A 16,267-nucleotide genomic window follows, 5' to 3' on the forward strand; every position below is an offset into this window, starting at 1 on the left:
TTTTCCCATAGCAAAAGGCGAGAAATAGAGTCGAACGCTTGTTTAAAATTGACTAGGGCAAGATAGATTGGTTGTTTAAGACGAATGGCTTGGGCTTTCAGTATGGCAATAATAATTAGATTTAGTGATGTACCAATACATGGGACAAAGCCAGATTGATAATGGTCCATTAAATCCTGCTTGCAAAGCCATTTTATAAAGTCTTGCTCCACAAGCTTTGCTAAAATTTTCCCTGGCACATCTAACAGTGCTATAGGGCGGTAGTTACAGGGGGAAGATCTATCTCCGGATTTAAAAATGGGGATTATAATTGCTGTCTGCCATGATGGTGGAAATTTATTTTGGTTTATAATATTTTTAAAAATCAAATATAAAACCTCCGCCCATGCTTCTGGGTTTTGCTTTAAAATAGCATTTGTTATCATGTCAGGACCAGGGGTACGTGAATTATTTAATTTATTATTATAATAATTATATCCAAAAGGTCAAAATCCAATGATTTGGTGACAAGACCACTTTGATTTATAGAAGAATTGTCTTCTTGCGGTTTGAGTAAGAGGTTCTCGTAGTGTTTTACCCAGGTCCTTTGGTCAATGCAATTTAAAAAGATAGATTTTTCAGCTGTTTTTTCTGATCTATTTATTAGTTCCCATATTTCACCCGCATTTTTGGATAGAATAGCTTTTAGCATAGCTTCAGTGTTGCTTTGCTTTGTTGACGCTATTATTTGCTTAATTTGATTTCTATATTTATTTTTTATTTTTTGTTTTAATGTTTTATTATGGTGTTCCAAAAGTGATCTTAGGTCACACCTTAGTTTTGCTTTAAGGGAAATTATATCAGGGTTCCATTTGTGTTTATGAGTAAAGGTCGGCTTGGCATATTTAGTGCTTGATTCGAGGATAATCTGGATTAAATCAATGTAGTATGTGTGGTCCATCTCCTCTTGTTTTTGATGCAAGAGTTGTGTTAAGTAGTTTATACAAGATGGGGTCCACCAAATTCTTGTCCTTGCATTGTTAATTGCAAGTGGGACTCTGTAATATTCAGTGTTTAATTTAAAATGAGGTCTCCAATAGGTTACCACCAAGTTATGATCGCTCGAGGAGGTTTCAATAATTTGGAAGTTCATTATTGTTTTAGTTGAATTATTAGAGATGAAAACATAATCTAGAGTTGATTGAAGATTGCCTCGTTTCCAAGTTGGTCTCGGGGGTACATCCATAGGGAATGTGCCATTTAATAATGTGAAGTTTCTGATTTTCATTAAAGATAACCATTTGCCGGGTCTTGTATTGGTTAGTTTTTCAAAGGGCTGTAACAGATTCATATTAAAATCGCCAGCAATTATTGTATTGGTTATGTCAGGTTCAAGGAGAATTTGGTCAAGAATAAGCTCAATTTTGTCAGCAAATTTGAGGGCATCAGCAGAAGCTGGATTCCAGTATATATTTATGACCGTAGTTTTAGGAAAGAAAGGATGGTTTTTATTATCCGTCATCATTAAGACTGGTTGGATACCAGGATCCGGGCTTTTCCATGCAGAAATTGTTAGTTGAGAGTCAGTTCTTACTGCTATAAGCAGACCCGCTGCAGGTCTTCCCTTTGCTGGTTTAGAAGCATTAATTGCTACAAGTTGATGATCCGGCCAGAGAGGAGTGTTGGACATCCATGTCTCTTGTAACAGAATGACATCGTAGTTGTTAAGTAAAAGAGATTTGGAGTTCAACAGGTGGGAGAACCCACGGATATTCCAAGATATGAGGGTGCATTGATGATGGGGGACCCTATCTTGCTAGTGCTTATCATTTTCTAAGGCTCTGGCAGAGAAAACCCATGACCATTTGGATTGTTGCGGGGGTGGTTGTGTTTTGGGGATTGGATTGCAATTGGAGCATGAGGGGTTCGAAATGAACTGAAGGGGGATTTGATTATTTGATCCTGGTAATTTCTGAAGATCAGGAACCCGAGGAGATATGGGTTCAAGAAGAAGGCCTTTCTCAAATAGTAAGTGGAGTTGGTCCCAGATGTAGTTTTTTACAATTAAAGATCGAATTTTGACGTCAACAATGTCTTGGTGAACTGGGATGGGATAGGAAACACCATCAATGTCCTATGAGTTAATGTGTTTTAACTGAGGTAGGGAGTGAAATATTGTAAGTATAGTGATCCTATTTGGGAAGGGATCCGAAAATATTCTCTCAATCATAGTGAGCCTGAGGGTTTCATTTGATAGAACTTTAGGAAGCCATTCTTCTTCATGAGAAGCAACCACATCAGAAAAGTTTGAATCTGACGGATCACCAGGGAGAGGTAAGTTAATGGGAGCGCCCACATTTGTAGTTTCTGTGGAAGGGAGAGAAGGTGTTTCATTCAGAGCTGTATGCTCATGATCTCTCACAGGAGAGTCTTTGGGAAAAGGCGCTCTCTTCTTTCTTTTTTGTTCAAGGGTCATAAAATGATTAGCATCATGGTCCAATACAATGCAGAACATTGGATCTCGAGGTAATGCTCTTGCTCTATCATGATGTAGACTTTGGTGTACCGTTTCCATGACAGATATATTATTTGAATAGACCGATAGATTAATTAGGTCATAATTTGTGGTATCCTTGTGTAAAGATTCTACAACATGTGAAGATGGTACAGGCTCAATACACGGAGATATATAAACAGGCTTCTTACCTGCGAGAGACATTGCACCATCAGAAGGCAGCTCAGGGTTCAAAATAGGCTCTTTGGAAGAGAGAGCAGGAATTACTTGGGCCGCAGCCTGACTAGGCTGCAAATTTTGTTCAGATGGTAGGGAGATATTATCTACAAACTTTTTGGCTTTAGAAGCAGGTAGTTTGTTTTTTTTAGTCAAAGTTTGATTCTTGTTTTTTTTTTGTTTTTTTGCGGATTTTCCAATATCGGGTCTGGGATATTATTCAGACTTTGGAGTGATGTTGACTTATTATGTTTTTTGCGTTTTCGTCTCTTATTCTCTAAGCGACGATTAAAGATCTCATAGACTGGACTTTGATCTGGTGGAAGAGAGGGTGTTGATTCAGGCACGGGACATAAATCCACCACAGGGAAAAAATAAAAGACTCCGATGGGCCAGGGATCTCAGGGATTGGAGTTTGGAGCGCAGTCCCAGGAGCCTCCTCAGCAGGTGGGATGTCTCTCTCAGAGGAAGGAAGAGTACTTTTAATGTTTAATTCGGCTTTCACAAATGCTGGAAAATGTATTGCCAGCCAATCAATTTTGCTAATTAAGTTATTTAGCAAAAATTCCTGAGAACCTACACGGGAGTCTAGGAGTTCAAAAAGTTTGGACAGTGAGAGTATTGAGGTGTTTATGGCCATAAGGGCAGGTTCGACAGCAAAATTGGGGAATGAAGGAAAACCAAAGGATGGGCGAGGGGTTGGTTTGACAAATTATGGGACTTCAGTGTTGCTTGATGAAGCAGGGTCCGGAGAGAAAATGATGTCTTTAGGGCAGTCGGTTGGAAACATTTCAGGGGAAATGGACAGCCTTGAATCAGCAAAATCATTCAATGTAACTTTTTTCGTTGGTAGGAAGGAAGTGACACAATTTACTGAGGGGGGATATTGCATTGAATGTGCAATTGGATCATTAGAACGGGGGCTTAGAGTTGTTTTTATTTCAATTTTTTTTGTCATTTCTTTTTTCCCCCTCATTTGAATCAGTATTGTGAAAGGCAGAGGTAGGAGATCCGCAGCTTGACCCGCTCACTACCTCTGAGTAGAGAGGGGGATGGTGAGAATTTGAAGCATGTGCTGGAATGAGTAGAGACTGTGAAGCAAGACACAAGGTGAAAAAGGCTCTTTCGTCAAAAGCAGGGTGCTGGGTCTCATAGCACTCTTGCATGGTTTTATCAGACATGCAGATCACAGAGGGGAAGTCAGCTGGTTTTTCAGGATGGATAGTGGTGGGCTTAGCAATCTCTTCTGGAGGAGGGGTCAATGCTGGAGAATCATTGAACGCCTTTTCAAAGCCCTGAGACAAAGAACTTCCAGCCATTGTGGAAATTTGAGGACCCGGGCGTATGTGGACAGAAAAGCGAGGGGCATAGCAGGGAGGGGGATGGGGCATTCCAGCAGTTAGCCTGACCATATTGGGGGTGGTACTACTAGCTGAATGCACAGTGTTTTAGTTCTCGAGAGACACAGTATGTCTAGGTTTCTCACTTAGGTCTTCAGAGGGAGAGCTGGGGTTATGGTAATGCCGAAATTTATTTAGCCCAAATAGGGTTTTCAGCACGGCACAACACAACAGGGACACGGAACAGGCCCACAGGGAGGGGACCGAATCGGATGACTATCTGGGCATCGGGAGTATGGAACGAGCGCCCAGTAAGGTGCGAGCCGCTTGCCGGCTTCCGAAGCGTCTCGACATCGACTAAGGAGGTTGTAGGGTTGTTAGGCTCACATTCAGGGCTGCACAACACAGGCGAGGCAAGGAATTAAAGTCAATGCAAGAGTAGATGGGGTGTTTATGAATCGATGACACAGCAGCGGTAAGGCTGCACCAGGGGAAGGGCTTGACTGTGACCAGGTTGGCGAAGCAGGAAGCAAAACAGAGCCTCGGTCGAAGAGGAGAAACGAGAAATGGGGGCAGAGTGCTGCAGCAAGCCGCAACCCCGCGGCACAGTGGACAGCCGACAGTACTTTCGAGTACTTGCGGTGGTGCGCACGCGCTGGTGCATGCGGCGGCTTGGTTTTGAAGGCACGCAAAGTTGAGGGCGTGGCTACAGCTAAAGGTAAGAGAATAAACACAAATGAGCAGTTATAACGCACTATATGCGTATGTTAAGTATGTTATAAGTCCATATAAGTCCAATCAGAGAGGGTATATATACCCAAGGGAAGTCCGTAGGTAAATCCAATGAGGCAGGCGAAGGCAGTCAGAGGCAGGAGAGGCAGCAGGACCTGCCGTACAGCCGACAGTACTTTCGAGTACTTGCGGTGGTGCGCCCGCGCTGCTGCGCGCGGCGGCTTGGTTTTGAAGGCACGCAAAGTTGGGGGCGTGGCTACAGCTAAAGGTAAGAGAATAAACAAAAATGAGCAGTTATAACGCACTATATGCGTATGTTAAGTATGTTATAAGTCCATATAAGTCCAATCAGAGAGGGTATATATACCCATGGGAAGTCCATAGGTAAATCCAATGAGGCAGGCGAAGGCAGTCAGTGGCAGGAGAGGCAGCAGGACCCACCGTACAGCCGACAGTACTTTTGAGTACTTGTGGTGGTGCGCGCGCGCTGGTGCGTGCGGCGGCTTGGTTTTGAAGGCACGCAAAGTTGGGGGCGTGGCTACAGCCAAGGGAAGTCCGTAGGTAAATCCAATTAGGCAGGCAAAGGCAGTCAGAGGCAGGAGAGGCAGCAGGACCCGCCGTACAGCCGACAGTACTTTCGAGTACTTTCGTCCACAAATTCAATCACTTTTAGATCGCTCCAACAAATCCGTCTTACATTTGGGATGCAGTGTAGTAACTCCATGATGTTTCTTCTGTTTAAAATGAAGTTAGCCTCCCTACCCAGCAGCCTTTCTAGACACACACACCTTGTATTGTCTCAGACTTTTCTCTTTTGGGACCCAATGCCAGCCCTTTCTATCCTTCGTGGTTGGGGTTTGTCCTATTGCATTTTTTTTGTTATTGGTCTTCAGTCAACTTTATGAAAGGGATCCAACTGAGTACACCCTCCTGCAGTGTTGTCATCTTGACCTCCTGTTTCGTCCTTTTCATCCCCTGTGCATTTGATGAGCCTGCACCATGTGTTTGCTTGTATTTCTCAACAGCAGATTGCCTTTTCTCTGCAGTGTGAAGAATGTTTTTGTTGTTATTGGCAACTCTTGGCTCACTAAGCGCCATCCAGAGAGCTCTTCAAGGTTTTCCTTATTGTTGGCTATTGCCACTTGGGCATCGCTTGCCAGTTTGGCCTGATTTTCAGAGTCTTCCACTGAATATATAGTTAAGTTCATCAGTTCATCTCGGGCTCAGTCCTCGTCCTTTTCTTCATTTAGATCTTCTTCAATTAATTGATCTAATGCCGCGGTAGTTCCTTTTTTCTAGTTTTTATGGTTGGCTTTAAGACCACTATTTCCAAGACCCATTCGATTTAGCTTTGTGTTGGGTTCGTTGGGTTTCCATTATCTGAGTCCTTGGTGCTCTCTGTATCTTTTTCTTTAGTTTCGTACTAAACATTCAAAAAGGATTTACTGACACACTTATGGTCTGTTCGTGTCGACGTTTTTACTCGGTACCCTCTCGCTGACTAGTTCAATCTCACTCTCTGCGTTGGTGGTGCAGCTTTGTTCTTTATGAAGATGATTGTTGTCATTTCCTGATGGTCTAATGTCTTCTGGCTTTTTAGGATCAATTGTACACACTCGCTCAGTGTCAGACCTACTGACTATGTCCTTCCTGGTCTTTTTATGTTGTACCTCAATTCCTCAATTATGTATCCAAAGTTGGAATTTTGGGCTGCTTTATCCTGGCCAAAGTTCTCTCTCGTCCGTGGAATTTGACTATGTTCTTTCATGGGGTCTTTATAAATGTCCTTAGATGAGTGGTTATACAAGGATCTCCTTGTGTTCTTTTCCCCGTTTAGTCGCAGCCATTACATATCCTTCCAGGAATAGTAACTTTGAGTGCATCATTGCTGTTAGGGTGCATTGGTCTTTCAGTGTATCATTTATAGCGTCATAACGTTTTGCAAACAGGGCCATGGCTATATATAACACGGGCATGATGGTTAGCGGGTCCGTTGTATTAGGCAAATCCAGAGGGCCCGCTCTACGTTGTTCCACAATTCTTCCCACTCTCTACCCAAGAGGAGCTGATGGGCTTTCAGAAGCTGAGCTGTCTGTGGAAGAATAGTCTGTGGCCTCCTGGGCCTCCAGTGGTCCCAATTCCCTTCCTAGAGACTCCAACGTTTTCTCGCATGCTCCTTGGCCTGAGCTTGGTTCCTGTCTATCATCATCTATCGCTGTTGAGCGCTAATTGAATCATTTGTTTGATTCTTGTGATGTCTGCTTTTAGCGACATTTCCAGTGATTTTTCACAAGTTTTTGCTGACTCGGATGTTTTTGAACTGGGATCCGGGGTACTGGTGTGGACGTTATCATGGTTATAAAGGGTCATCCTCGGATTAGGAAAAGCCATTTTTCCTTGCACATCGAATTTGGAGTTTAGTATTAGCCCTTGCCTTGCACCTCCTTCACCGCCCTTCATCGCAAGCTTGTCCACCTGTCCATTCAGCCCTTTTGAAGTGCCAGCCATGGTTAGTTGGAATAACAAAGTAAAATCCTTTTACTAAGCTGTACAAAGGCCCGCGTATATGTTTGTGGGCTTGGATGCTTTATTCACAAAATGCTTAAGAACAAAGTGCATGCCGAGCCAAATAATGACTACGCTCAAGAGACCATATCACACAGGCTCATTTGGAATGTCTTTAAATCTTGAAAGTATAACCCAGTTCTATTCCTATTCCTGTAAGGCCTTAAATGTGTAGCCATGCTGATTTTTTAAGTCTCCACTCATTTTACATACTGCCACTTCTACATTTATAATAGGAAAACAAAAGTACAAGTGCTGCTCGGGAATGAAATACTGCATGAGTTAAAAATCCAGGAGTTTTGGGGTACCATATTAACTTACTCAGAAATAATATAACAAGCCGTTTACTATTCTGCGACACAGGAGAACGGAAATGCATTACTGCCAGCCAAGTGGGTTGATCGTATGGGGCAGGGTACAGAGTGCATGTAATTCCCCAGGAATCTGTGCATCTGTGCAACGAGCTGCGTACAACTGGCACGTGCACGCGGGGATTCTTCTGAGACTGGTCCAAGGAGCTCCGTTGTGTTGGGAAATGTGGATGGAACTCGAGGGAATGCCGCAGCTGTGCCAGTGAATGCCTCAGACAAGACCCTCATACTGGAGAAAGCTGAGTGAGGGAATCAGCCAAGGTCAGAATGGCAGAAGGTGGTGTGATGATGGGTGGAGTCAGTGTATGGGAAATAAGGGACCTAAGAATGAGTGAGGAAGCTAAAGATCTGATGTGTTTGTGGAAGAGCCCACTTCCTAAGCCACCTCCCACCTCTGCGCTTCCTAAGCTACCTCCCCACCTCTGCGCCTCCTAGGCCACCTCCTCACCTCTGTGCTTCCTAAGCCACCTCCCCACCTCTTCGCTTCCCAAGCCACCTCCCCACCTCTTCGCTTCCTAAGCCACCTCCCGAACTATGCGCTTCCCAAGCCACCTCCCCACCTCTTCGCTTCCTAAACCACCTCCCGAACTATGCGCTTCCCAAGCCACCTCCCCACCTCTGCGCTTCCTAAGCCACCTCTGCGCTTCCTAAGCCACCTCCTCAACTCTGTGCTTCCCAAGCCACCTCCCCACCTCTGCGCTTCCTAAGCCACCTCTGCGCTTCCCAAGCCACCTCCCCACCTCTGCGCTTCGCAAGCCACCTCCCCACCTCTTTACTTCCTAGGCCACCTCCCAAACCTCTGCGCTTCCCAAGCCACCTCCCCACCTCTTCGCTTCCTAAGCCACCTCCCCACCTCTGCGCTTCCCAAGCCACCTCCCCAGCTCTTCGCTTCCTAAGCCACCTCCCCACCTCTGCGCTTCCCAAGCCACCTCCCCACCTCTGTGCTTCCCAAGCGACCTCCCCACCTCTGTGCTTCCTAAGCCACCTCCCCACCTCTGAGCTTCCTAAGCAACTTCCCCACTTATGCGCTTCCTAAGCCACCGCCCCACCTCTGTGCTTCCTAAGGCACCTCACCACCTCTGCGCTTCCTAAGCCACCTCTAACCCCTCTGTGCTTCCCAAGCGACCTCCCCACCTCTGTGCTTCCTAAGCCACCTCCCCACCTCTGAGCTTCCTAAGCAACTTCCCCACTTATGCGCTTCCTAAGCCACCGCCCCACCTCTGTGCTTCCTAAGGCACCTCACCACCTCTGCGCTTCCTAAGCCACCTCTAACCCCTCTGTGCTCCAAAAGCCTCCTCCTCACCTCAGTGCCCACTAAGCCACCTCCCCACCTCTGTGCTCCCTAAGCCACCTCCCCAGTCCCTGTGCTCCCAAAGCCACCTTTCCACCTCTGTGCTCTCTAAGCCACCTCTCCACTACTGCGCTCCATAAGCCACCTTTCCACCTCTGCGCTCCCTAAGTCATCTCCTCACCTCTGCGCCTCCTAAACCACCTCCCCACCTCTGCGCTCCCTAAGCCACTTCCCCACCTCTGTGCTCCCAAAGCCATCTCACCTCCGCGCTCTCTAAGCCAACTCCTCACCTATGCACTCCCTAAGCCACCTCCCCACTTCTGTGCTCCCTAAGCCACCTTTCCACCTCTGCGCTCTCTAAGCCATCTCCCCACCTCTGCGCTTCCTAAGCCACCTCCCCACCCCTGTGCTCCCAAAGCCATCTCCTCACCTCAGCGCTCTCTAAGCCACCTCCTCACCTCTGCGCTCCCTAAGCCACCTCCCCACTACTGCGCTCCCTAAGCCACCTTTCCACCTCTGTGCTCCCTAAGCCATCTCCTCACCTCGGTGCTGCCTAAGCCACCTCCCCACCCCTTTGCTCCCAAAACCACCTCCTCACCTCAGCGCTCTCTAAGCCACCTCCCAACCTCTGTGCTTCCAAAGCCACCCCCCTCTGTGTGTCCTAAGCCATTTCCCACCTCTGCGCTTACTAAGTCATCTCCCCACCTCTGTGCTTGCTAAGCCACCTCCCCACCTCTGTGCTTCCTACGCCACCTGTGTGCTTCCTAAGCCACCTCCCCACCTCTGTGCTTCCAAACCCACCCCCTCTGTGTTTCCTAAGCCATCTCCCCACCTCTGAGTTTCCTAAGTAATCTCCCCACCATTGCGCTTCCTAACCCACCTCCCCACCTCACAGCTTCCTAAACCACCTCCCCACCTCTGCGCTCCCTAAGCCACCTCCCCACCTCAGCACCTGCTAAGCCACCTCCCCACCTCTGCATTTCCTAAGCCACCTCCCCACCTCAGCACGTCCTAAGCCACCTCCCCACCTCAGCACTTCCTAAGCCACCTCCCTACCTCTGCACTTCCTAAGCCACCTCCCCAACTCTGTGCATCCTAAGCCACCTCCCCACCTCTGCGCATCCTAAGCCACCTCCCACCTCTGCGCTCCCTAAGCCAACTCCCCTTCTTCGCACTTCCTAAACCACCTCCCCACCTCAGCACTTCCTAAACCACCTCCCCACCTCAGCACTTCCTAAGCCACCTCCCCACCTCTGCGTTTCCTAAGCCACCTCCCCACCTCAGCACTTCCTAAGCCACCTCCCCACCTCTGATTTATTTTTGGAATGAGTCCTGTTTGCTTGTCATCAGCCCACCACCCTGATTTGAGTGGGGCAGCTGGCCTTTTACTGTGATGTCACTGAAAAACGGATTACAGCTAATAGGTTTGTGTAAAAATGGTCCTCCAGACATCCCACATATTTGTCTGCACATGTTGTGTGCACTGTGTGCTGCTCTGTTTGAGTAGACTGGACTGATGACGATGTCCCCTTTTGCTCACTACAGGAGCCTTTCTACGTGCGCTGCGTGAAGCCCAACGAGGTGAAGTCTCCGCTCCTCTTCGACGAGGAGCGATGCCGGCACCAAGTGGCTTACCTGGGCCTTCTGGAGAACGTGCGCGTCAGGAGGGCAGGCTTCGCGTACCGCCAGCCGTATGACAGATTCCTGCTCAGGTAAAGATTTTGATGCCTTTACTGTATGCACAATACTCAGGCTCTAGCACAAAAGGCAGGCCAGGGGTTTTCCTTGTATTAAACATTGCCTGGGTTACTATGTACATTTCTTTATTTTTTTATTTATGTGTTTTCAGTACACTTGGTACAATTACACAGTAAGGAAATGACAGCACGCGATTGAACGCATTTATCACAAAGTGAAGGGATCAAACCCATCGACTGCTTGAGACTTACCTGACTCTCCATATAGGGAACAAAAATCTATTAAGTGACAATAATGCCCTGATTTGAAAAAGGCTGGTTCTTAAGCCGAAACACGTCTCATAAACAAGGACAATTGTTTAAATAAAACCAACAACTGGTTTTTCAATACTAACTTGGCGCAGTCTCGTTTCTGAGTATCCTCCATACTGTTTACCAATTCAAGTGGTTTTGAGTGGCTTTTCAAACCACAACTCAGTGAGACGCGACACATCAGAAATTACAAAGGACAAGAATATTTCTATTTCTTTCATTTCTTTTTCTTTTGCATAATTCTGTCGCCTTAAACAATACCGACCAAGCCACAACATCAATTTGTTTTACAATTACACATTATTCCATAACACAGCATTAGAAGAAAAAAAAGAAAAAAAAAGATACAAACTAAATGTACATACATAATTATATAAATACATCACAGTCCTAGTAAAATACCCATAGCAGCAATTAGTCCTATCAAATTATCTAAAATCCATTTAAGTTAATAAAAGAACGTTAACTATACATTGTAGATCTGTCTTAGATCATATTAACCTTGCATCTCAACCTTATTCACTTCTGAAAAGATTTCCATCAACAGTTTTACCAAAGATAAAAGAAGGCTGGGTACTTGGCGTTAAACTATTCCATAGACTATCCGTTAGAACCTGCAATGTTGAATGAATAAAAGGTCCCAAGCTCAGAATCCTTGGATTTAGGAATGAGGAACAATTCATCACAAAGTGGTGAAAAGTCTCCAAAGTCTACCCACCACACAGTCTGCACCTTTGAAGCTCCTAAGGAAGTCCTAATTTAGGGCCAACCACCTCAAGAGTTGGTAAACAGTTCAATCTGAATTTCAAGTACCAGTCCCGAAATATGTAAGAGGGAAATTTGTTGATATACTTTCTTAGATCTTGTTGAGGTAGATACAAAATGTCTTTCCCCTTGTAAAGGTTTAATATTCCCAAGTCCTGGTCGTCTGTCGATCTGTCGCAATATTTTATTTTCCTTTTCACTACATCACCTGATTCAGACCCATTGAGATCATTCATGTCACAGAACACTTCACATCACTTCTTAAACGTTTTCAAGAAGTGCTTTGATCCCTTCACCAATAAGTCATTTAGATGATAACCAAGACTTAAGGCATCTGACCATGATAGCTTTTTCTGTCAGAATAAACTCCTCTTGATATATTGCGACCACCAAGACGTCAATCCCAGTTCCAACCTGATGTCACTGATTGGAACAGAGATCGGAAGGCCCAAGGTCGGCTTTAAAATGTTCCCTTCCAATACATAAAACAAAATTCTATCCTTAAATTTCATCAATTCACGGCCATACAGTACAATAGAAGACACCTTCATCCTGTAATCAGGCTGATCAGGGGGACCAGTGAGTATGCACACAATTTACCTTTCAAAGATTTCATCAGTGGAAAGCATGAGCAAATCTTTTCCTCCATCCTTAATTTGAATCTTTCCTGCTGCTTTCTTACTGACACTATGTAACGTAGGTAATACAATGAGTCTACTTCCTCATTATTCAGCTTCCATCTAAATCCTTTATTACATCTGTGAGTACTGCAAGTCATAACATAGGATGTTGCTGAATTAATTGTCACTTGATTTAAGTTGAAGTAGGATTCGACACCTAAGAGTACACGTTGCAAACCTGCAAGAGTATGATCCATCAGAATATGATATGATATGATAAGGCATTTATTACGTGCCTATGCACAAGTGTTTCAAGGGTAATCTGCTTGTGCAATACAATTCAATTTCAGACCAGACCACTTAGGAGAGTATCCCCCCATAACATACTTTCTTCACACAGGTCCACTAAATAAAAACTAAATAGGGTGGGGCCAAGAATGCACCTTTGGCGCACTGCATCCTCTAAGCAAATTTCTCTTGAAAGCTCCCCATCATATTCAGCCTGACACTTGCAGTGTAGCCTGTATACAGTAATTGAATCATCCGCAATAGACCTGGATCAATTCCCCAAGTTATTTATTTCTGTCAAAGCAGTTTGATATTAACATTATCAAAAGCGGACGATAGGTCTATTGCGGCCACAAATAGCGAACAACCAAAATTGCCACATATATGAGAGATACATGCAGACAGTGCCAGACCTCTAAAGATGGATCCCGCCCCTTTTCTGAAACCTGCTTGTAATGGATTGAAGCGCTTAGTCTTCTCGGCCCAAGCCGTCAGCTCCCTGAGTACTAGAGTGGAAAACATTTTTGAGGAAGAATCAGTTAGCGAAATTGGATGGTAGCAAGATGGATTGTTTCTCTCACCTTTTTTGAAAATTGGAATTACAATCGATCTGGTCCATGAAACGGGACATAAACCACCCAACCCAATGTGGGAAAACAGCCTAAACATAATCTCAGACCATATGAGAGGATTGTTTTTAAAAGACTCCATTCGCCACACCATCTGGACCACTTGCTCTAGAGTTCTTTCATTTACATATTACACCCTTAACATCAGATTGATAAAATTCGAAATGCCAGGTAGGAACCCCCATATATTTAGCTGCAGGTGGAATGGATGAATTATTCTCAATAGCCTTACATTTATTAGAGAACTAATTAAACCCGACCTCTTCAGACACACAACAAGATTGAACGTGAGACTGAAACTCGTTCTTATTCAGTGTCCACCAAATAGAGAACGCATATCTTTCCTGATTAACTTGGGTAGAAGTTCTTGATTTATACCTATGTATTTTTGGATTTTATTAAACTTAATCCAATTTCTATATTTATGTTTTAACACCTTTTCCCCCTTCATTTTCCCTTCCTAGGAAAGATCGGAGTGTTTAAATAATAACCTGATGGACCTTCTAAGCTCACATCATTTTGTTCGTATTTCTTTGTCTGAATGATTTCTTTTCAATTGGGCAAAGGATCTCCTAGATTGTGCCATATTGCCAGCCGTGGGTCTACCCATTCTCGCTAATAGAGCTGAAAACTCCCTCGGTAAGCAATATTGGATTTGACCTCATCCGCCAACTGATTCCACCGAACTGTAAGCCGCAATTTACTGATTCATAGTTACTTCTAACTTGAGCCACCCTATTTCTAGATACAGATACAGCAAGCTGCCTCATTCCCAAAATCTTATGAACATCTGACACTCCCTTCATAAACATGGATAATTGCAATGCAGCATGGTCACTTACATCAGTTCTTACTATCTTTAAATGCTGCAGAACCAACATTCTTTTAGAAGATGTAGTCAATAGTGGAAGATGTTACAACATTGAATCAAGTCGGTTCATCCTTCACTCTACCTTCAAATAGCATGTTTGTTTGCATAAATCCCCCATCTAGAGAGAAATTGGGACCATATCCTCCCAGTATTGCCCCAACCCATTAGGAGCTTTTACATATCTACATTTAGGATGTGACAGTAATTTGTAAAAGGTGTTTGCATTGGGTGCAGAGCAGACACTCACCCTATTCTGCAGTCCATGGTTTTTTAAATGGCCATCATTGTGCAACAAACCTACCTGGGTGGGTGAGAGCAGTTATAACAATCCCCATCCATGGCTTATCCTTGCTTCTCAGACTTCAAATACAAGTCCTGCCCATCATGGTGATTTGGCATACAAAGGGAACAATTCCAATTCCTCCATGGTAATGAATTTTGATCGATCACTAACATCGATCTGCCTCAGATACAACCTTTAAACCAATATTTTTGTAAAGACAGGAATCACTGATAAGTTACATGAAAGCACTTTAGAGAGCTCTGTGCTGGTGGTTCCAACAGGTGACCCCAAATGACTCACAAAAGAAGTATCAACTTTTAATCTGGGATCTCTGTGCAATATCAACTGGACAGGAGTGGCTGCGGTATATACCACGCTGCCAGTGGTCCATTATAGGCACAGGTGAAAACAGGTACAAGTCGCACTGTTGAGAGAACCGTTTGCCCGAAAATATAGAGAAAAAAAAGCTGAATGCGGATTTCTTGCGCATTCGGCATGGGAAAAAAAACGGATCCCATAATATCATATTAGGAGAGCGGGGACGCCCCAGCCCCCTCGTTCGGCATTATGGGTTCAGGGGTTGCGGTGGTGTCCTCTGCTTCCATAACAAGGAAAGTGGGAAGGGGGAGGGAAATAAAGTTTAAAAAAAGGAAAAAAAAGGACATGTGGCGGAAGTCCTCCCCACAATTGAGAGAAGGAACTGACGCCGCAGGGAAACGGACATGGGAAAGTAAAAAAGGTAAGTGCACTTCACCTTATATAGGGCTTTAGGGGTGGCACGTAGGGGGAAGGCGGGCAAGGGTAATCAACGTGATCACTGTGCGCCACCGTTTTCGAATTGGGAATTTTCTGATTCGCCATTTTTGGTGTTGCAATAATCACATAGATCTGAGAGAACACTCAAGGTTTAACCATTCACTGCTTTTAGATGTGTATGTGTGCATCCTAATAATAACAGCAACATATTAAAGTGCCAGCGGTGATGGGTTAAATATAGCACAACACCCGATTCATTTTATAGTTATAACTACAGAAGGTTTCCGTATTCTAAAAGATTCCAAGTTGTTCAAAGAAATGTAGAGTCTTTAAGGAGATTCATAGTTTACACATGTGTCACGCAACCCTTTTGCTTCATCAGGACTCATTATTTAATACAGTGATATAGGAAAATAATGCAGTTGGGTAAGTAAATAAAGTACAAAATAAATTCTGATGTAATGCAACGATTGTGTAACATGTGAAACTCATTAAAAAACACACTAGAAAAGATCACGTGAGCTTTGAGATCAGCTTAAGCTTAAAAAAACAAAGGAAAGTGCTGTGCAACAAACTCAAACGCAAAGTTGTCAAAATCCATACCTTACAGAAAAAATAATACAAATTCAGGCTACTCAGACCCACAGTGGAGCAGTGCACGCATTTCACTGAGCGCTTCAGGGCAATGTGGATGAAGTAGATAACAGCGAAATACTATACACTACAAAAGGGTAACAGCAAAACACTGTACACTACAAAAGAGAAACAGTGAAACACTATAAACTACAAAAGAGTAACAGTGAAACACTATACACTACAAAACAGTAACAGCAAAACACTATACACTACAAAAGAGAAACAGCGAAACACTATACACTACAAAAGAGAAACATTGAAACACTATAAACTACAAAAGAGTAACAGTGAAACACTATACACTACAAAAGGGTAACAGCGAAACACTATACACTACAAAAGAGAAACAGTGAAACACAATACACTACAAAAGGGTAACAGCGAAACACTATACACTACAA

The 16,267-nt window shown here is 44.3% G+C and overlaps 1 protein-coding gene across 1 annotated transcript in view; it reads left to right on the top strand.

The window, feature by feature from the left end:
* The window catches only part of MYO1G (myosin IG), a 1,030,638-nt gene that overhangs the window by 624,114 nt on the left and 390,257 nt on the right, over nucleotides 1-16,267 (top strand). Inside the window, exon 15 of the mRNA XM_069645825.1 lies at nucleotides 10,555-10,721. Within this exon, the coding sequence (XP_069501926.1) occupies nucleotides 10,555-10,721 (167 nt within the window). The remainder of the gene's footprint in view (nucleotides 1-10,554; nucleotides 10,722-16,267) is intronic.

This window comes from Ambystoma mexicanum, chromosome 2p (assembly GCF_040938575.1).
Source record: "Ambystoma mexicanum isolate Mex_15411 chromosome 2p, UKY_AmexF1_1, whole genome shotgun sequence".
Classification (NCBI taxonomy): domain Eukaryota; kingdom Metazoa; phylum Chordata; class Amphibia; order Caudata; family Ambystomatidae; genus Ambystoma; species Ambystoma mexicanum.